At 39.8% G+C, this 22,250-nt stretch overlaps 1 protein-coding gene across 1 annotated transcript; it reads left to right on the top strand.

Moving 5' to 3' along the window:
- Positions 1–421: 421 nt before the first annotated feature.
- On the top strand, positions 422–1,857 carry MBD-like (methyl-CpG-binding domain protein 2). Its single transcript, XM_089859818.1, has 4 exons — positions 422–748; positions 1,010–1,307; positions 1,366–1,456; positions 1,514–1,857. Exons 1-4 carry the CDS (start codon positions 654–656, stop codon positions 1,774–1,776), a joined length of 747 nt encoding a protein of 248 aa, XP_089715944.1. The 5' UTR covers positions 422–653; the 3' UTR covers positions 1,777–1,857.
- Positions 1,858–22,250: the final 20,393 nt, after the last annotated feature.

The following is a 22,250-nucleotide window of genomic DNA, read 5'->3' as shown; positions in this document are numbered from 1 at the left end:
TTTTTTAAACTAGTCCATTGGACCAGTGACCCCCTAGTGTCTGAAATCATTTACTGGTCTCCGGACTGGTCTCAGCCTTTGCTCTCCAATAAATTTGCAATTAATAAACTGGTCCCGAGGACCAGTAACCCCCACTTTTTGAATTAAAAAACTAGTCCAAGCAATTAATAAACTGGTTTTGGACCAGAGGAAGTGTGCTATTTCCCAGCCTGACCCCATGTTATTTCCCCATAGAGTGCTGTCAGAAGCGCCAGTGTGACGTCACCCATGCTGTTTTCCCATAAAGAAAAAACGGTAACTGTCATGGCCGCCCATTGCTAAAGGCAGACTCGTGACGTTTAACCTTGGATCTGACGTCACAACTGACAGCACTCTATAGAGCTTAATACAGTAGAAGGCAGAGGGCTGCCATTACCCTATTGGTGTATTTTTTGAGATTCAATCGGAATTTGCTCCGTTATTGAACCACCAACGCCACAGATTTCTTACGTAGAAATCTGCAAAATATGGCTGGATTGATTGGCTCAGAAGTTCAAAGGCTTAGCGTGTAAATTGTTGTTTGCTTAGCTTAATTTCTAAAGTCTCTTGGCGTTCGAACGAAGCTGTCATTAACTTTAGCATTAAATTTATCTTAATTAACTAGTTTATTAATAATGGAATGTACTGCATTGCCTAAAGGATGGAAAAGAGAAGAGATTATCAGAAAAACGGGGCTTTCGGCGGGAAAAATTGATGTGTATTACTACAGGTAAATATGGAATATACGTGTGGTCAACTGGTCACTTGTCCACAAGTAATTTTTGACAGTGGTTAAATAACTAAAATGGACACTAATTATTTCAATTAAAAAATATTGGACTCTGTTCTTTCTTATTGGGCATGTGGTTTTGAAATATTTTCTTACATTTACACAATTTGGTTGCAATGATCACGCGGAGCAACGGTTAACGAGTAGATCAACAGACGTGGTTGGTTGATGGTTTTTGATACCTTTGTCTAAATTTTACAGTCCAGCCGGCAAAAAATTTCGTAGTAAACCCCAACTCTCAAGATATTTGGGCGACGCGATAGATTTGAGCACGTTTGACTTTCGCACTGGAAAAATTAATTCACTATTATTACGGAAAAGTAAACGTCAAAGAGGCACTCAATTTGATTACAGCCGTGGAATGAGAAATGACGCTTCATTAGTACCGCCCATCAGACAAACCGCTTCCATTTTCAAGCAACCAGTAACTGTATTTAAATCGCAAGAAAGCAAAGTTAAAAGCGACTTTAAACATGGCACTCAAGAGAAACCAAAGCAGGTACTTTATTGTGAGGTAAAACATCGTAAAACTTCCGTTTTAATAATATTTGCATTAGGTTTTCTGGGAGAAACGTTTGCAAGGTCTTAAAGCTTGCGATCGAGATGAAGAAGCCTTCCAAAGTTTTGAGTTGCCTCGTTACGTTAGAGGTAACTTTAGAGAGATTGTCTGCCTGGATGGTGTAAGTGAACATTGTGTTCATTTAGGTGTAGGACCAAATTTATCGGAAGAAACATTACTAAGAAGTATCGCGACTGCACTACACGTAACTTCTCAACCAATCACTGGTCAAACTGCCAGTAAAACGTTGTTGGACAAGAATCCTGGTGTTTTTATCAATCCTGAGCAACCATTAGTTCAAGCACTAATTGTATCGGAGGATGATATACAGAAACAAGAGGAAAGAGTTTTGGATGCGCGAAAACGCTTGGAAGAAGCATTGACAGAAATCATGCAAGGAGCGTCTTAATCCACATATTTTTATTTACTTTTATTCATTGTATTCTTTTTCACATTAACTAATAAACATCTTGTATCTGTGTGTAATAAATGGTCATTTCTATTATGTTCAATTTGTTATATAAAAGCCTGGTCTCCTTGTGTGAATGGTATGAATCCTCCTAGTCTGAAAACTATGTATCATAGAGCTATTTCAGAAGCCAGCCTTAGTGTGACGTCACCCATGCTATTTGCTTATAGAACCAAAGCGGTATCAACATGGCCGCCAACTGCCAAAGGTAAGGCGGTGACGTTTTACCAAGGCACTGACGTCAGCTTAATATTTTTCAACAATTGATTCACACTTTTGACATAGTTGGAAATGAGCAATATAATTATGCACTTAAATTGATTGTTGGGAGGGGGGGGGGGTCAAATGAAAGTTTTGAAAGTATAATTTTATGGATGTGACACTTGGCGCTATCTTTCCATAGAGGCTAATACAGTCAAAGGCAAGAAACTGTCGCTTTTCTATAAATAGTGGTATACTTCTTACCAAAGTTTAGTACAACGCTAGTCTGATAGAGGGAAGCATCTATTCCAGTCTCTGCCCAAGTTTTAGTTCCGTATCATAAGTTTATATCATAAGTAATTTACCTGTAGTATTTTTTATTTTCTTCTAAGGCTAGTAATAATTCACACTGGAGTTTTATTCCATAAAATGACGTGCTCGAGAGCTTTTGAACCTACTTTTATTATAATTTAACGTAGTAATGAACCAAATTAACTAGTATTAATTAGTATTGCCGGCTTTTAACAGTTCATCGAAGTGCTAATCACTTTGGAATTCAGTTTATGTGTTCCTAGTAATCATTTTAGCATTCTCAATGTTAAAGTTATTAAATATTAAAATCACGTATCCTTCATGTACAGCGTATTGGCCTATGACCCCGAATGACTCGCAGCTTGGTAGTAACTCTACCCCGCTTTTAATTCAAATAATCAATCAGCATTTTTTTCTGATAAATTATGCAAAACAAGTAAACAATTAGGAGTTTCCCCGTATAAAATGACAGATTTGTTGCGAGAAACCGGAAGCTATAGGCCTACTTCCTCTTCTCGCATCCTCATCAATAGACCATTTCGGAAATTCCATACAGAGAAACACACTCAAAGGGGCGAGGCCGCTATTGGGGTATAGAGCTATTTCAGTGGGGGAAAAATTTCGTCTGCTACGAAAATTGGGCCTGCCTTTGGCGGACCAGGGCGGCCATTTTGTGCAGATTTTCTCTATTGGCAAATAGCATTGGTGACGTAGCCATTACCCCCTCTGAAATAGCTCTATTATCCCTCGCGTTGCCAAGAAGCCACGCCAGACGTTGTCCGAGTTCACGACACGTGGTAGGCTAGCCAACTCGCTCTGCTTCTAGCGGTGGTGCCATGTCTCTGTGTGTTGGTTTCTCTGTATGGTCTATTGAAATAAAATCCTAGAAACACCCCTTTAATTTTACAAAAACAGTGCCATTACAACAATTCATCTTCAAGCGTTACAAACAGATCTTAAATTAGTTCCATTCACGTAAATTGTATCATTTATTGAAACCGAACCAACTCAATCCCCTTTTTAGATCTAGGAAATATCGTGGAGTAGCCCGTCAGTCAGGCACCCAAAATTTTTGGCAAGCTTTTATAAATACCGAAAGTCCATTGTCTAGCTAATTTCGTAGCCAAAAATTATTTTTAGCGAGTCAAATGTGACGAAATAGACTCTCCCCCCCCCGTTCCTACCTAGGATACCCTCGTTAAGGGGCCTTTATGGATGAGTATCTCTTAACCGTGGGTAGACTTGGGGCTTTTTTTGTGTGTGAAAAGGGAATAAACGAACTATATTTCTTCACGAACGACTGTATGGCGTGCCAAAAGCGAATTTTTTTCTTTCTTCTTGTTATTCTTGTATACTGTCGGCAGTGCCAAAGGGTTGTTTGGCTTCTCTATAGTATAGGATAGACTATATATGGAACGCATCTCCTCCTCTCATCATTGGAAAAACGTATTATTTTTTTCTTAGCCAAGCTTTTTTCTGACGTTTGTTGTTGTCATATATGATCGTGTGTGGGGTATACTACCGTTATAGCGTGAAGTTTGTTTAATGCGAGTTTTGTTTTGTTCCTAAGATCTCTTACCTTCGGTTGCGTGTTCAAAAATACTTTCTCTTTTGTTTTGGGGATCACTTTTTTTTTTGTATATATCATCATTTAGTTTTGGCGCGTGGCATTGTTTCTTTACTTACAACTTTTTTAGACTCGTCATAAATTTTAATATGTCTATGGTGAAGGTACTAGTTTAACGTGATCTGTAGTAGTAAGTAGTAGTTGTTCTTTCAAACGTGAACAAGGTGTATTACGGGATCAGCCCTTTTGTTATCTTGTTTCGGCTTTAGTTTTTGTCTCTCCGCATGCTACCCAAGGTCTCTCAATAGTTTCTCTAACCCAGATTACAATCATCTTTTTTGGGAATGTCTAAATTCTATTAGTGACGCCATTATCTTGATGAAAAAACTGTTTTAATTGGAAAACTAATGTATTTGCCAAGAAACTGAAACCCATGAGTCTGTTGGACGTTAAGAATCATGTTATAATTACTCCCCCGTTGTGGTACACTTCTATACTTCGAAGAGAAGTATTATATACTTCTGGTATTACCAAGTGTCCTTAGTTTTGCAAAGCATTTAAATAAATGAATAATTATTTGATTTATTCCATAAACATATGGCAAGGGTCATCCCTTACTAGCTCCATCCATGACAACAACAACAATCTCCATATAATTTTTTTTGGGGGGGGGGGGGATACCATTGTATGGTTTCCATAGATTTAGCCAGTGAAGCTTTAACTTCCACGATCCCTTTCATTCGAGCCTCTGAAAGCGGTTTGTTTGGACAGTTTATCTTGACATTGGGTTCCAAAGGTAGCGGGTGTCGCTCAATAATAGGTCTTAACGTGATATATCGTCCCATTGTTAAGAGGTAGGCTTGGCACTTTGATATCAGTCCTTCTGGAAAAGGTGTACAGGGAGAGACGGGGTGTTATAGATTGAATCAGTGTTGCCGGGCGTGTGTTTCTCAACGCCGCCCGTTTTCAAACCTTTTCTAGCCCATGTCAGAACGTTATCGACTCGAAATCGCCCAAAGAACAATACCTCTACATGTCTTTCAGAAACGCCCAGTATAGATAGCCAAAGTCTCCCAATTTGACTCAACCTGGCAACCCTGCGTATATATACTCCCGCTTTCTCTCCCTCCCCGCTCCTCCTAAACTCTAGAATCCTCCAGTCCTTAGATCACCGTCTTCCTGGTTCTCGCGTTTTCTCCAATTTCTCCATCCTCTCCCGCCATTATCGTTGCTAGGCAACGGGAAGGTGCGCGTGAACGGAGGAACGTCGCTCTTCTCATCTCTTCAAAAAGGAATCCCTCCTTTACGTTTCCGTTAAACGGTAAACGAGGCTACCTTCCATCAGTTCTTTACTTCCTCCTCCCCTCCCCCATTCCCTACCAAACTGCCTATTTATCAATCAGGAGACCATTCTTAAACACTGTAACCTCGTACATAACACGACTCGCAAACATTTCCCCAACCTTTCAACCTACCTCGACGAGACAGCTCTCTTTTGTTTAGACGCTAATTTAATTCCTTGATCAATTGTCGATCTAATCTGTTCTTGCCTCGCTAACCGGTTTAATTATTTCCTTGATTAAATTTTCAGGCAAATTACCCGAAGGGCCTGGCTCGTACGTCTTTTTTTTTCTTGCTCATTTCATATTTAGCAACTTGGGTTATTTGTTTGCGGTAGCTTTTTTTAGTTTTTTTTCTATTTTGACGTTGCATTAGTATAACTTAGTTTTGCTCATTCAGGCTCAAGTCTGTAGCTTTTACGAGCCGAATAAAAACTTTGCCAGTAAAGTAACTTTTTCCCCTATTCTGGAAACAGCCTATAACTAATCGGGGGTTCACCTTAAAGGTATAGTGAAAGGCCACGAGGTTATCGAACGTTTTTCTCTTTTATAAATGTTGTGGTTTTTCAAAAGTAATAGTAATTTTAAGGTTTCATTTAATTTTACCATAATATACATATTTTTTAAGATATACAAACAATGCGGCTTTGGTCTACTTTTAGGCCTATATTTAGGGCATACAAACAATGCGGCTTCGGTCTACTTTTAGGCCTCTTTCTATGCCAGTTAGACTTACCTGCTCGTTATATTATTCTTACATAATAGGAAAACCTTTTTAGACCAATTTTCAGGTTACCTAAATAATTACCTTAGCTTCACCTATCCTTCAACGATGCCTATAGAAGGAAAATAAAAGGTTATGTTTTTTTTTCTATGCAATATATGTATTTTTTCCCCGCTTTCTTTTCTTTTTGACCCTTCTTCCAACTCGGAAGTAAATGCTTAATGCCTATAGTAATACATTTTCCATTTTCTTTCATTCCTTCCATATAGTCTCTCTCTCATCCCTGACCCTTCCTCCTGTAGGCCGCGCGAGAGTTTCTCTTTCTCATTCTTTCTCTCTCTCGCTCTCACTCGCTTTCTCTTTCTGGCTGCTCCGCATCCCCACGCAGTTTATTCCATCCGAGTTGAAATAGACGTGGAAGCAATATCGCGACGTAGGCTTTCCTTCTCCGCAGCGGTGCAGCCTATGCAGGCTGACTCTCTCGCTTTAATAACGCTAGTGACGCCATAACCAAGAAAGGGGATTGGAGGAGAGAACCTTTCTGCTAAAGTAGCGCTAAAACTCTGCACTGCGACTGCGGCACGTGCATCGTAGTAGATAGGTCGCGAGAAATTCGTTAGCGACGCGTAACTGTGGCTATGAATTTTCGCGTTGTCATCGTACGTCTTTCCATTGAAACTTAATCTTAATTAATTTTTTATGGGAAGGTGCGGTTAATAAGCGTCAGTTAAAGTTTATATTCAACTTCTCGACCGTTGCCAGCGGACGGCTCAGGGCCTATACACGCCCTTGCAGCCTTCCTTCGATCGGAGAAATGCCCGAATAGGAAAGCTAGGAGCGCGAAGAGAAACTCCGAGACCGGCCGAAGCGTTACCTTGCCGGAGTTCAACGAACTCTGTTCCAAACTCCGTGCATTTCTGGGGCTCTCCCCGGCCGCCCCCCACTCTCTTTAGTCTTGTCTCGGACTGAAGAGCAAGGGCAGCTAGGGCCGTTGCCCCCTTAGCTAGTAACGTCAGACTTATTGATCCGATGCTGGTCTTCCCTCCCCGCTTACTCTCTTTCCTCCATTCTCTTCCAGGCTTTTCTCGCACCCATCTCTCTCTTTCTCTCTCTCTCTCTCTCTCTCTCTCTCTCTCCTCTGTTCTGCCTCCGATTCATCCTCATTTCTTTCCTACTATACGCCATATTCGCTAAGAGATGGTGAATAGAGATTTGTTCCGAAACTTGGGTGTACTTTGGGTCGATTCATTCCCTTCGTTTCTAATCTGACTCTTCATTCACGAAACCCTCTCGAATGAACCCACCTTCAGGATGCAAAACTACTTTTTTTTTAAACTTATACGAGGCTTTTATATTGAAGATCCCTCCACCGATTTATATCATACGCTGCATTTTCCAATGGGATTGACTGTGCATGCGTGTTTGATATTCGCGAACTGACCATTAACACTGCGTGAGTTGCGCTCCTCCTTTTAAATACGTTTTGTTTATAAGGAAATCACGCCTTCCCTAGTTTAGCCTAAATTATCCAAACCTTCGTGAACGGATCCGTGTACTTTCGTCCTTGTTTCTTTTCCTTTTGGTTTTGTTCGCGAACTCGTAAGGAATGCAGTGAACCTTGAGGCTCAGGTCTTCCTTATCATTTCGGTTAAAGGCTTCCGCCCTGTCTGTAGTTGTTTTCCTAATTCAACTATTCGGTGCGAACATATTTTGTAGATACTAGCTTGCCTTCGTAAAAATTCTCCATCCGGTTGAAATGATAGCGTAACCCTATTATTCGGTTCCGAGGCATCTTTTACGCCTTAGTGAACTATTCGTCTTTTGAAGGGGATATTGGGATGGAAAATCGTGGGTGGGAAGAAGTGATGCTTCTCCGCTATGTTTGCTCCAATGGTTTATGTTGATGAAATATAACGCGATAGAAGGCGTTGCCCAATTTTTCTTTCGATAATTCCATATAGGCCTAGTAATAGAAAAATCGTATATTTTACACGTATCACCTCCCTGAGTGTGTTTTCTTTTTTATTCTCACGAGGCGAATATCGCTTTAGAAAATTGTTCATTCAGATGGATATTTTGGTCTACCACTCACTCTTCCTCCGTTTCGCGTTGGTCCCCTTTCTTTTTGTTTCTCACGTGAATTGGGAGGATTATGGTGCGGTGTAGGGTTCCTAGAAACCATATTATCCTTTCTCCGTAGATTGCAAGAGAGGATGAAGTTTGAATGTAAATAATTAAATTTTTGCATGGTTGAAAGGTTCCTAGGTAAGGCGGTTATAGCAGGTCAGAGTAAACCTGGATTTATTGGATAATTTTATGTTGGAGTATGTTAGGGAATTTGAAAACAGGCCTAAGATGTTGCGGGGATAAGTCAAGGATAAGTCCCTAAATCTTGGGGTAAGTTAGGGAGTTTGAAAATAGGTCTAAGATGTTGGATAAGTCATAGAATTTGAAAATAGGCCCTAGAGGTTGGAATAAGTTCTGGAATTTTAAAATAGGAATAAATGTATCAGAAAAAACGGATCCAACACGACAGGAAACTTTATGAAAATTATATCATATTGGTAGAAAAATATGGAAACTTAATTGAAACTCGTCGTAGTTCACTTTCGCACTTGAAAACATTTGCCGCAGTTCATGCTATGCGTTGCGACTAAAATACGAGATATATTTACATTTGAATTAGTTCACCCTCTCTTTTGAATGATAGTCTTGGTTAGACGGGGTATTTTTCCTGGAAATGTTTATCCAAAAATAGTCATATTCCCGTTTCCACGAATGCCCCAATACGGAAGTTCTTGAGAATCTTTTACTTTTCACGGTACCAAACAAAAATAGTTTTGTCTATCGCCCGTAATTTTCCCGCACCTCATTTATTCTGGCTAGTGTATACGCTTTTAGCATCTTCGTCTTTATCAGCAACTGATAAGTTGCTTACGTTAGTCTATTCTTCACTCTCTCGCCTGTGGATAGACGATGTTATAAAGTTAAACAAGAAAAAGGATCGACTTTGTAAAATAACGTCTATTCCATGTATAATAGAATTTCCAAAAAATTAATTCCATTTAAAATTCCGAGTACCCCGGCGTGTTTTTAGTAAATTATAACTTTGAATAACATTTCAGTTTCTCCATAATCTTCTTCGCTCGTTTAAATTAGTTTTAACTAGCGGGCAAATTAGACTTTCGGTAGACGCGATAAAACTTCATTAAGAGATGGATGCAAATGGCGAAAAGTTTTTATCGTAGTGCCGTAAAAAGATAAACTTTGGGAGTCTAAGTCAAAAGACCCATAATCATAGACAAATAAGATTTCATCGGGACACCTTAAATTCTGCTTTTCCTCAATGAAGAAGACCTTTTGACCTTGGTGGACTTACTCTTATCACAAGGTCATTAGAGATTCAGCTCCTACGCGAGTCAATACCGCTGTGAATCAAATCCATTGAAGCGAAAGGTTGTTTAACAGAAAAAAATGCGGGCAACTCAGGTCCCCTTTACTAAAACAACCTTCATATTTTTTGAGCAGCTTCGAAGAAACTAAAACTCGAAGTCACTCCTTGTAGAGTAATGGCAGTACTACGTATGCAAATGTCATACCCTTCTATCTCTTAGCTCAGTGCCATCCCCATACTTACAAGAGCGCGCCCAGAGTTAGGAATACACAGTCTGCACCCCTCTCTTCCGGCACTAGTCCATATCAGTCTCTCGCACCCCACACCAGTCGTACTTACGGAATATCTTTGTCTATATAGGTGCGCGGACTTAATATATTCTCCCTAAGTAAGGTTCGCCTCATTATCGTTGACTGCAAGCTACGGTTGGCCATTTTATTTTTAGGCTTTATCAGACTGGTTCAATTAGGTTTGCCAGCATCCTTCGTTAGAGAAATAGCGCGCGAGCGGGGCGTCAGCTGGCTTTTCCAAGCCTTATTTACTTGGCGAGGCGGCATCTGTCAACGAAACAATGCTAGCGTAATCATTTTTCGTTGAGTTTTATAAGGATTACCAAAGCGGAGCAAAGGCGAACCACGGGGCTTTTTTTCCTTCGTTCTTTCTTCCCTCCATCACAAGTTTTCTTAATAAAGACGCGTTTCCCAACCCTTAGCAGTCCAAACTCTTCTTGCCTTTTCTAAAGCTCGTTAAGTCCGCCTGGGTCTCCTCCTCCCGAGTTTCTATTTAAAATTCCCGTTTCGCTTCTATGTATACTTACATTTATTTTTCGTTAGTTTCTGTATCCTTGGACACCAGGAGAAAATTAAGGCAAAAAGCGTGACCCCTTCTATGCAATATTACACCTCACGTAGAAAAATAGAAAATCCCCCTTGTCGCTTAACCAAAAAAAAAAAGAAACGTTTTATGTGGGCCTAATTTTTGTAAAGCTGTAGGCCAAGTTTGTAATGTAAAGGGTATACAGGGTGTTTCTGATAAGTTTTGCATAAGTTCATAAGATATGTTCCATAAGTTTGTCACTGGTTACAAACTGGAGCTTGTCATGAAGTGACGTAGCTCATAGATTCGAGGTAAAGCGACGCCTGGTGAGGCGCTGTCAAAGGCTTAGTAATGCAGACTAAATAGGAAGATGGACTGCAAAATTAACCGAGTGCAGTAAATTCTCGCTTGTTAGTAAGTCTCTAGCATTATGAAGTGTCATGCTTATCATATGGAACATATCTTATAAACTTATGTTAAGGGGGATGTACTTTGGCTTCTCCGTTAACACTAGTGAATAGTGACAGAAACCTTAATTTCCACTGAGGTTTACAAGAAAACCCAGCACAATTATATTTGAAGAACTTGCAATTATTTTTAAACCATGCAGTAATGTCAGGGTATGTTGTAAAGCAAACAAAACGGAACAAACGATTTATAAGTCTGTATACATTGTTTGATGACGCAGAATTGCATTTATTTTATATATATGTAACTGGAATAATAATACACATATTATAGAAATGATATTTTTACCTAGCGTTACAATAACTGTATAGGCATAGTTTTTGAATGAAATTATTCATTGTATTGTTTTGGATATGTAGAGCCCCTTTATACCGTTGCCATAGTTACGTAATAGTTTTGTTTTTATATCAGGAAGGGGGTGTAATGTATGGTAATTCCTGTTGCGGTGCTTTCTAAATGGAAGCTTCTGGTTTTTTTTCCTTCTCTATAGGCTGCAACAAAAATCTACTTATATGACATTATGGGCCCGACATTACAATTAATTTTTTTTACACTTTTTATCTCTGTCTCTCTTATCCTGACTTCTCCTGGATAAAAAACCCTCTCCATTTTTATCCCTCTTTAAAAATGATTGATTTCCTCTCTTGGAATGGGAAATAGCCATCTACATAGCCAAGAAGGGGGGCGATTTTTGCTGAGAAAGGGCGATTCTATACTATGTATGTCGTAACATTACGCTGGCACCATCGCGCCTTTTCTATAGCTGCACGAGCTACGTCGCGATTCGATTAGGGACCACGCCTCTCTCTCCTCTCCTCTTCCGCTTCTCGGATATAATTTTCCCTCCGAAACCCAGCCTCTTCCTCGCGCCACTATCATCAGGGTTAGTTGGAGATGAGGTGGTTCACGATACTTACTCTTGAAGAATGTGGTTAGTTACAATAATCCAAGTTTTGATTGGTGACTTAAGTTGGGTCAACGTTATTCATGTTGCCTTCTAATTCTTCCATTGACTTCTTGATCTCAAAGCCTTTAATTGCTTGTCCATTTAGAAAGTTTAATCGTATAGACTATTCACGTAGATGTCGCCTAAGTCCAGTAAATTACTCATTTCACTTTGTCAACCATCTCATTTATTAATTCCGCTATCATTGACGTCTGTGAGTTTGTTTCAGGCCCAAGATACAGTCAACTGCAGAGCCAACTTTCCACGTTTAGTGTTACAGAGAGCGAAGGGCAAGCTAGCTTAGTTTATGTTGCAAAATGGGGTTGAAATGATCTCCGGGAAAAATTCTACCAATCAATACTCTTTAGGGAAAGGTATAGTCGTAGCAGTTCAACGCCGCAAGTCGCGTAAGGTTATTTTATGTATAGTTTTTTAGATAAATATAATCAGCTTCTCCCGGGATAAAAGTTGGCTAGCCTATTTTCCCAACCTCTCTCCTCTTTTCTTGGCGGCCTTGTAGAACGTGACATAATTTTAAACGAGGGGAATATGCACGCTTTTAAACTAAACGTGTCTGCGATTTTTATCGTTGTACACTATCTGCCCCCGTTTCTGTTTGTTGGCTGACGCGACACGCTTACAAAAACAGTTTTACAGGACATTATACAATAGTTTATTACGCTGCCATTTTAGCGGTGTATGATTAAACGTAACAGTTTTTAGTGAAATATTGTGATTTTACCTTAATTTGGGCTAGGCCTCGATTATCAGTGAGTCAGGATTATCGCTTTTTTAGATGTAGATTGACTTTTGCGACACCAATTGATTTATGAGAATATCTCAAAGTTATCCCTTTGAAAGACTCCCATTGTGGATCAAATTCGACATTCCCTTCAATTAAAATGAATAAATAAAAGAAATTCATTTCTAATTCCATAAGGTGGATATCCACACGTGTCCCACGCGGTTCTACACAGCATTCTCTAAAATTGGAAACACCCTTTTCACTCCTTTTTAATTTATGACGGTCCAGCACCGTCCAGTTGCAAATTCAAAGTAACAGTTTCGGGAGGAGTGTTTTGATTAATATACTCTTATCCAATTTGTTACTCCCTCTATTTATTTCTAACTTGAATGGGTCTGGGGGGGAAAGGATGAGGGGGGATTCCATCGAGGGGCAAATCACTTCCGGCTGGGGTGCGTTATAATTATATGAGCAAATAAAAGTAATCACGATTTAATCAAAATAATTACAATTTTTATCAATGCAATCACGATTTAATCAAAATAATTACAATTTTTATCAATGCAATCACGATTTAATCAATCTAAACGAGATTTTATCACTGCAAACGAGATTTAATCACCCTAAGAGAGATTTAACCTTTCTAATCAAGATTTAATAAACCTAGTCACGATTTAATCAAACTAAACATCATTTACCAGCCTAATGAAAATCTAAATTAATCAAATGTAAATGACCGAAAATAATACAAACATTCAAACATAATTTTAAACACGATTTAATCAATCTAAACATGATATATTGAATCTAATCGTAATTAAATCCTCTTAGGGGTGCGTCCAAGAAGTAATGTGCCTCTCGGTTTCCATTCAGGGCGTGAATATTAACATTTTCGATCAGAAATAAATAAAAAAAGAGAAAAATCATCTTTTTGAAATTAGAACAGAATGTACATACACCGTCTATCGCTGTCATTTTCAGGAAGGGACAGTGTTTTGCGTCATTGCCTCTAAGAGTAAAGAGTAAAGACAAGGACGATTCATCCTCCTCTACCACCCATTTTCGCTTAGACCTACTACGTAGTATGTTCCATCCCTTTAATGAAGAATTTAATTAAAAGACGTTTTACGTACGCCGGTATATAGAGTGTCGCGATATTGGGTTCCTGCGGTTGACACCGTCGTCCCTGTGTAAAAATCGCTCTCCAACCTTGCTCGTTTGCTTTGAGTAATTGCGCAGTGATGATGGTAGAGGCAAGGAGAGAGCCTAACACCGTTTATTTTCTAAAATATTAGACTGGTATTAAATATCTTGTACCTGTATCGAAAAGGGAGTGTGAAAGCGATCGTGTTTCTAATAATAACGTTTTCCATTGGCATTTTCTGTCGAGTAATTTTCCTGGATTTGAATCAAAAGTTCCTTTATAATTGCATCAAATATATAGCCCCCCCCCTCCAACATATAACGAAAATTTTAAATAATCTTATTGACTCACTTAAACTACGTTTTGATGACGTTGCTGACGGGGACGGCAAAAAATACGTAATTCCTTTTTACCTCTGTCGCAATGATCTGCCTCTTTTTTCAATCCCTCCCGTCCCGTGGAAGGGAGTCCGGGACTTTGACGCGCGCCCAGATTACTCTGTTCTCCATTCCTACTTCTAAAATTAAATCTATCCCTCGTTCAAGAAAAATCTCGAAAATAATCCCAAAACTTTTGTTCTAATATTGTTTCCGCAATTAGTTTCACACTTCCTTGGAGAAATTTTATGGAGACAGTAGTAGACTGTTTTCAATTTAATTCTTCGTACTATGTTGTTATTGCAGGTTACTTCTCTTCTTTTCTGGCTTGGCCTACTTTTCATTTAAAGAGGCAGGGGGGGGGGGAAGAGTTGAAGAGGTATTTCTCATTCCGAAAACGCGGAACTGAGAACGGAAGAGAAACTATTTTGAAGCCAGACTAGACGATGTCGCCTTGATTAAATTTCTCCCTGGTGGATGGTTTTAGGCTTACCTGAAGTGTATAATCCTTCTCTTCGAGAGAGAAGTGTACCACCACAAAGCGGGCGGGGTAATTGTAACATGATTCTTCCCAACATCATTTTACATTTGGAGCGAGGTTACTAAACCGAATCACATACCCGATTAATAGTTTACTCTATTAGCGCTGCTTTACTATTTGTCAAGGCGAATGCGCTTGTGAATTTTTGTCCCACGTCAAGACAATCGAGGTTTGTGGGTTAATTGCTGAGGATTTAGTACCAAACAGTAATTATAGAATTCACCCTAGCACGGTGCGATCCCTATCTGAAGTTTGATGAGCAGGAGAGCAAATAAAAAGGGCATCAGCCTGGGAAGAATCGTGTTATATAACTAAAGTATTAAGAGGATACAGAGTGTTATCCTTCTTCTATAATCCCCTTCTGTTCTTACCTACACTGCACGCTTAGAACCTTCAACCCGCCTACTCTCGACGAGTTCTTTAATAAAAGATCCGACATCGTGTAATCCCTTTACTCTTCGAATCTGATAAAAACTTTCGCCTTGTTTTATTCTTTGACACCTAAAAGATTTTTCGTACACACACGTCTTGTAGAATTAATTCTCGAGTTTGTCTAGCCAATTTTTTTATATTCATAATTAAGGTTTCGTCTTCTTCCGACTCAATTTTTCTTCTTTTATCCTCATCCTCTGGAGTTCAATTTCCTTACATAATGTTAGTCTTTCAAAATGTTGACTAGGCTGAACATAAGCTTGGGTTTATGAAAAATACGCGGAAACCGGAAGCTCGGAGAAGACAGTCACGTGACGAGGCTGTCTTTTCTTTATACCCGGAAGTCTAAATTCCGCTAGATTTATTCAAGGCGTAAAGTTGTTTTTGCACCAACATTTGCCTGCACCGAAACATTGAACACGATATTGCGTCGGCTAGACGTTGGATTAAGCGGAGGAGGGCCATCGTTAATGAAAAAGGAAATGGACATTTTAGTACGTTCCCCATCTCCAGCCGTTTTCGAAGCCCCAAATTATAGTTAGAGGAACTATATAGTATAGGCATCAGCGGCTTCCGTGTGTACCTTATATTGTCTTGGACTTGGTGAGGAAATTGGCTTCGTTCGGTATAAAGAAGAAAAGTTTTCCAGAGTCTAGACTGGTCCCGAACCCTCCCAACCAACCTTTCCCTTATCAAGTAACCCCTGTCCAGACGCTATTCATCAGATCCTGACGCTTTCCATTCCTCCGTAGCCCAGGCTTCTAAGGTGAAGCGCGTGCACCATCTAGGGCACCTTTATCCACGTAGTTTGCCCGTGCTATCGATTAGCCAATGGCGACAGTGACTGGCTGCGTAGCTGGCGTATAAGGTTTACACAAAACCGTCTGGTGTATGTATACTCTGAGCAGTTTGACTATAGTGTGGTCTCCAAAGCGATGTTAGTTATTAACAAAATGTTTATTTAGTCACACATTGATAAGGTATCGTTTAAGAAAACGCTCTGATTGACGTGGAATTAAATTAAGAATCTCAAAATTCCCCAATGAAGGATGGATGGTACTTTAGAATATGCGTATTTCATTGTCAAACACGAGGGGCTAATCACTCTCAGATTCCCTTACATGAATTGCGGGTTACGTAGAACTTTGATGATTACACGTTATCAGTTTTCAACCAGTTAGAAATGAGGTAAGACGGAGTGGGAATCATGATGGCCGACCTCCGGCAATGAAACGCTCCCAGTAAACCTATCTTTCGGTAGGCGATTGTTAAGTGCTGCCGCGTAGCGCCGTTGTATTTGTATGAGAACTAGGCTCAATTTTTAAGACAGAGGGGGCGTCATTTACGATTCCGTACTCTACGACTCTACCTAAACGCTAAGGATGCTGGGAGGACTTCGGTGCCTAGGTGGGGGTACAAAGACAGCGTTATAGGTATAGGGCTTTCCACTCCATTCCTCGCTCCTTCAAGCCCAAACTACGCCGAGTTACTGAATATTTTACCTTCTCCCTAAGTTATCACTCTCTAGAAGAGAAATTTCAACGATTTATTAGGGAAATAAGCTTTCACGCACTGGATTCCGCGAAGTCCCTAAATATAAACGAAGGGAACCCAGGGTCGACTTTTCTGGGCGTTTTGGGATTTTGAAGGATCCCCAGGGAAATCTCGCCAAACCTAATTGTAGCCTGTCTCTCTCTCTTAAAGAATTTATCCGTTGGGACCCTGTGAATAGATTAGACGTGTACGTAAGTCACTTTTCTTACCCCTTTTGGTTCCTTACAACTTTCGCCTTTATAACTTGATCGGATCCGTACAAACTTTAAGCAAATTGGAAAGCCAAGAAAGGTTTATTAACTGGGACCGTTCTTCTTTTGTTTTTCTTTCTCGTGGATGGGGCGTTATAGGGATACCTAAATACTCATTGCTCTGTCAAATATTTTTATCCAAAGAGTAGGAGGAAAATGAACAAATTTGTTCACCTGTACTTAAGGAATATATCTTGTAAACTTGCGGTTTGACTGAAAATATTGGTCAAAACGGTTAGAATGTACAGTCTTAAGAATGTTTTGTTCACTTTTCTGACGGTCCCCTTTTTGAAATATAACTTCGCTGCCATTTTCCAAGATGACCCTATAGGATTGTAACGGGTAGGAGATAAATTAATCAAAATTTCTCATTGGTCACGGAGATTTTCATTTGAGTATCCCGTCGTGTTACTAATATTACAACGCTAGACACTTCTTTGAAATAAACTCGGCTCTTCGGACGTAATTTAAAACCCTGAATAGACTACTAGGGTAATTTAGACTGTTAGAAGACAGAGACCCCTCAGGGAGGAGATGGAGAAGGGTTGAATCTCTTAACTCAGGAACACAAGGTGTAATTAAAGTCGAGATCGAGTTACTTCTTTTAATTTACCTCGGGGGTTTCTCGAAATGAGCTACGGGATTTACTCCGCCTACAGTTACCCTTGTGTGTATATGCATGTGTGTGTGTTTTCAGTCTTGAATTCAAAAGGTAAAGAAGCTCTTTGTTGTGAAACTGTCCAAGCATGGCTTCGAGTTATAACCGGTAGTCAATATACACTGGTCGGTGTATCAAGAAGTGGCAGACGATTAAAGAGAGGTTGAAGCGCGTTCCTTAATTCTCTCTTAGATAACTTTTGATCCTTTGCAATTAGCAACTACAGTAATTTGTTCATCTTATTTCAATCAATGAAGTTACATTAGGGGATGAAGAAAACGTTGGTTTCGCGAAAAACCCCCTTTCAGGTTTACTCTCATTGACGTAAAAAGTTTGACCAACTAAAACCCAATACGTTTTACGCGTCGCAATCTCACATTCAGGATTCTATAAAGTCGATGCTCGTGTAGTTCTCGTTTTCCCCCCTTTTCTGTCTCTCGTTAATCTGGTCCAACTAAAGCCAGTCATTCCCTATGGATTTCCTCCTATGTCTTCTCGTGTTCCACTTCCGGTAAAAGACAAAGCGGAAGTTAGATATTAACTCGTAAGCCCGAGCTCTCGCTCGCTCAATGCTTCTTCATGCACCGTTCCGCGTAATATTTTCCCCTTCCTTCCATCTCTCTCACTCTCTTTCCTTCTCCTCTTTCAAAGTTTTAGCGCAATTAGCGAACATCCGAAAAACAAGAGAAAATTCCTGCTCGAGAATATTTAGTTTTAGGTCTACTCCAGCCTATAGGCAAAGTAGGAGCCCGCCTTTGCGAGGGAGCGGAAACTTCGTAGACGAAAGTACAATGTTAATTTACGATATCTTTTGCGAAAACCGTGACAACTATCCAATCTGTCGTCTAAAACTCTGGGGAGATCCTTAGCTCTTCCCAATCCTCTATCTCTAATGAATCTATTTATAAAAGTCGAGGCTTCTGGTTTGGCGGGAAAATTTGCCCAGCGCGCTCTGGAGCGACTGAAGAACGCGAGAATTCGGGGGAGAAAGGGTATACCGACGAAGAGAGGAAAAAAATCGCCACGTAATGAAGATTAAATGAGACCTTGGCTATTAATTGAGTCAGTTGAAAAGCTATGTACGAGACAGGAGGTTTTAGAAAATGCCCACGCGGTGATATCTTGTCGACCTATTGACTTTAATGGGATGTACGCCCGCTGTAATATGTTTTGTTTATACCACAACTACGACGTTTCTTTACGTTTTCTCGGTTTATCGGGTAATTTAATCCAAGATCGTGTTTCGTAAACAGCTATAGAGAAAGACTCGATAAAGGAGAATTTCTTAATACGCATCATTGTGTGTGTGTGTCTGAAAAGTCTGTCAGACTCAGTAATTAAGGGGACTGTTCTTTGGGCGATTTTGGGTCTAAAAAGTTCTATGACATTTTGCCACTAGGGACACTGTTTTCGAGTTAATTAAATTAGCAATCATTGTATTTCAGTATCTTAATTAAATTTAAAAGGCAATCCGTAAAATACTCCAAATCTTCTGAATTTTAACTGTGAATTAATATTATCCATAAGTACAAAAATATTTTGCACTTGGCGCAAAGGTTTGGAGTTGCGAAAAGAAACTTTATTTCCAATTTGTAAATACTTCTGTTATTTTAACGAAATCAAGTTTTAGAAATGAAAACAACAAACAGAAACTTTAAATACGGTTAAAAATAAGTACTTGAACCCATTTTCGAAGTGCTTCCTAATGAACTGTCCTTAATGGCAAAATATTTCGAAATAAACGGTTAATTTATCCGTCTAATTGACCTCGTTTATCCCCCTACCCCGGCAATTGATTGAGTTTGCAGACACGAAAACATCTAATAAACGTTTTCCCTTCTTTCTTGTGGCGAGATCTTAATCTTTCTTATTCACCTATACACCTCTTCCTCCTCTTTCCTTTGCAGTCTTATCTCCATCTCTCGATCAGTGTCTCTCGACTGTTTACGGGTGCGCATTCGTGCGCGCGGCCCTTTACTTCCTTCCGAAATCTCTTAGCGTCTCTCTACTCTCTAGGCGGAAGAAAACAGGCAAAACCTCTTCGCATTACCTCCCGTTCCCCCCATCTCTCTCTCATCTTCCGACCAAGCATCTCTGGTGAATTGCGCACTGTATAGTTTCTCTAGGCGCCTATACTCCCCAAAGTGTATCGGATCCCTTAAGTTTATATATATTTGATGATGTTACTTCCCTTTATTTTTTTCTTCATCTTCCGTTTTCTCTCCTACCAGTTTTTCTTATTTATAGCTCTTTCGGTTTCCTCTCCTGATCTCTGGGATCTCCGTTATTTCTCTCATTCCTAAATGTATAGCTTATCACTCTCGGCTTGCTTTGGCAAATGTAAAAGTTTCCGTCTCTGCATGAGAAAAACCTCCGTGTTTTTATCCCCCCCTCTCTCAAATGAATCTTTCTCGTATCTCTTCTTATGATGAGTATCCCGGAAAAGAATTTTCAAAACATTTTCAAAATAGACCCCTTATCGAGGGCTTTCCCGCATTATTCCTTACTTTGCGCATGCGTGGTTCGGTTTGGTGCGGAAACACCTATGGATTAAGAGCGGAATCGCGTTGTATATAGAGCACTACTCTCTAATGCGATCTGCAGCTTTCAAATTCTGACATTGGACTCAAGTGAGCTAGATAAGTCGCAGTATAGCTCCTTGATGATGATGTGACAATTTTAAATAATGTGTCGAACGTAATGTACTGCAAGATTTTGGGAATTCTGATGAGAACTTTAGGGAACATGCAAGTTTGAGAATGAGATGAGTCACCCTCCAAAAGCTGAATTGAATTTAGTTAGAAAAATATTTGGGCTTTAATTAATTTACTTAATTCCTAAAATCCAAAAGTCGATCACAGTTCCAATTCGCTCCACCACGTTTAATTAAAATTTGAATTATATATATATAAGCTTAGATATAATTAAAATTTCTTTAATTAATGCCAAGTTTCTTCCAGTCGTTTCAATTACTTCAGGTTTAAATCAATTATTAAAAATAATTAATATCAGCTTTCATACATAAAAAACTGGAAAGTTTTTCTTTTGGTTTATTTCTTTTTTTGATAAGGTATAGCTGGGCTTTGAAAAGGGAAAGCTCGCTTTGGGATTACATATATAAGCTTATGGAATATATATTTTTTCCTCGGCATCCTTCCCATCTCTTCACCATCCATTCTGTTCTCTCTCTCCTCTCTCTCTTTCGCTCCCGGGCTTCCTCCCTTTTGCGCGCTCGACTTCTCCCTTTCTCGTCGTACGGTGTACGATACGGTACATTGGGATGCTGCTCGCGAGAGGTCTTTGCTCCCTTACATCCAATCGATAGATGGGTTGAAGCCAAGAGAGAGAAGTGCTAGCGAGAACTGACTGAGATGTGTATGGAGAGAGCGAGAGAGCGAGAGAGAGAGAGAGAGAGAGCGAGCGAGAGAGAGAAAACTGGGATGGAAAGCTTTTTTACAAGCAAGAAGGGGAAAAAAATCATTTTCCGCGTCCTCGGGGCTTTTCTATCCCTAGCAAGCTGCGTTTGCAGCGTTTCCCTCATCTCGCGAGCGCTTACAGCACCAGCCTCCAGCTCCCAAGGCCTATTTCAGACCTACTTCTACTGTTCGATAAAAGTTTTCTCTCTCTCGACTTTGCCTCGTTTTGGAGCATGGAGAAATTAGCCCAGGGAGTAGCAGGGACAAGGTTTAAATCATAGAGTGTTAGCGTTTACATCTTGCCCCAAATTTGTCACACCATTTATGGGAATAGGAACTACATTGCTTAGCAAAGCTACTAAATTATGAATAGCCATCTTTACTTTCGGTCAGGGTTTTTACATCTTTGCCAATATGGCGGCGAGCATGAAGATAGTGGGAGAAAAACCTGCGTCATAATTATTTCTTTGAACGTTAATTCTCATGTTTTTGAAAGTTTTCTCGTTAAGTTTTGGCCCATACTTCAGGTGCTACAGAGAAAATGAATTTTATCCAGCATTTAAAACTCCACCTTGGTTAGGCCTAATTTGTTCTCGCTGTTTTCTGAAATTTTTAATTGGCTACATTAGACCAATTGAATAATTTAAAGGGGTTATCTATATATCCCACTTCTAAACAGTAACCCGCTACTCCCTGGGTTTAAGTTCTCCATGTTTTCATGGGCGCTCTCCTCCGCTCTCCATCTTCCTTCATCCTCCTCATCTCTCTTCTCCCACTCTTCCATCGATCGAATCCCGGGAGATCGCCCTTGAGTTGCCGCTTCAGCCCTCTTTTCCAAGGTCCCATCTTTTACTTCTCCACCCTCCTCCTCTTCTCCGCCGCGCAGTCATTATTGCGCCCGTTCTCTACACGCTCTAAAAGTCCCATTCTTTCCGTGGGAAGATTTCTCCTGTTTAGTCTAAAAGGGGATGGATGGATGGAAGATGCTGCGCGTGGTCAAAGTAGGCCAGTTTGTTGTTTGTTACTTTCGTCTTCCTTTTGTGTTATGAAACACGTTTTAGATAATATATTTTGAAAGATATTCACCCTTTAGGCTTAGAACTCTCGCGCCTAGGTAACTTTCAGGATGTGAGGATCAGTTGTGAATTACACTAAATACAAAGTTAGGCTTATTAGTGTTTATTCTCTCGAAACAAAGCTTTCTACGTACTGACGTTTCAATCTGATGATGATGGTTACGTAACTTAGTATAGGGAGTTTATTTGCTTTACGGAATTTATTGGTGGAGCTGAAAGTTTACGCCGTATTTGGCTTTTATATTATTCATAACTTCTAAGTGCAGGGCGTGCTGGTTAGTTTCATTGGGGTTAGTACTGGAATAATTACGTAAAGAACTGAACTGAATTGGAGTAAACTGGTTCACAATACGAAACCTTACATTTATATCAATAATATTTATGAGTTCGACTTGTTTATGAAGATTGATATTAAGGTTTACGCTGATATGAAAAATGAGAATTTGCTGGTT

Source organism: Phalangium opilio, unplaced genomic scaffold (assembly GCF_054372755.1).
Source record: "Phalangium opilio isolate 3A_F unplaced genomic scaffold, DU_Popi_V2 ptg000344l_1, whole genome shotgun sequence".
Taxonomy (NCBI): domain Eukaryota; kingdom Metazoa; phylum Arthropoda; class Arachnida; order Opiliones; family Phalangiidae; genus Phalangium; species Phalangium opilio.
The sequence above is the reverse complement of the archived record's forward strand: the minus strand, read 5'-3'. Positions and strand labels throughout refer to the sequence as shown.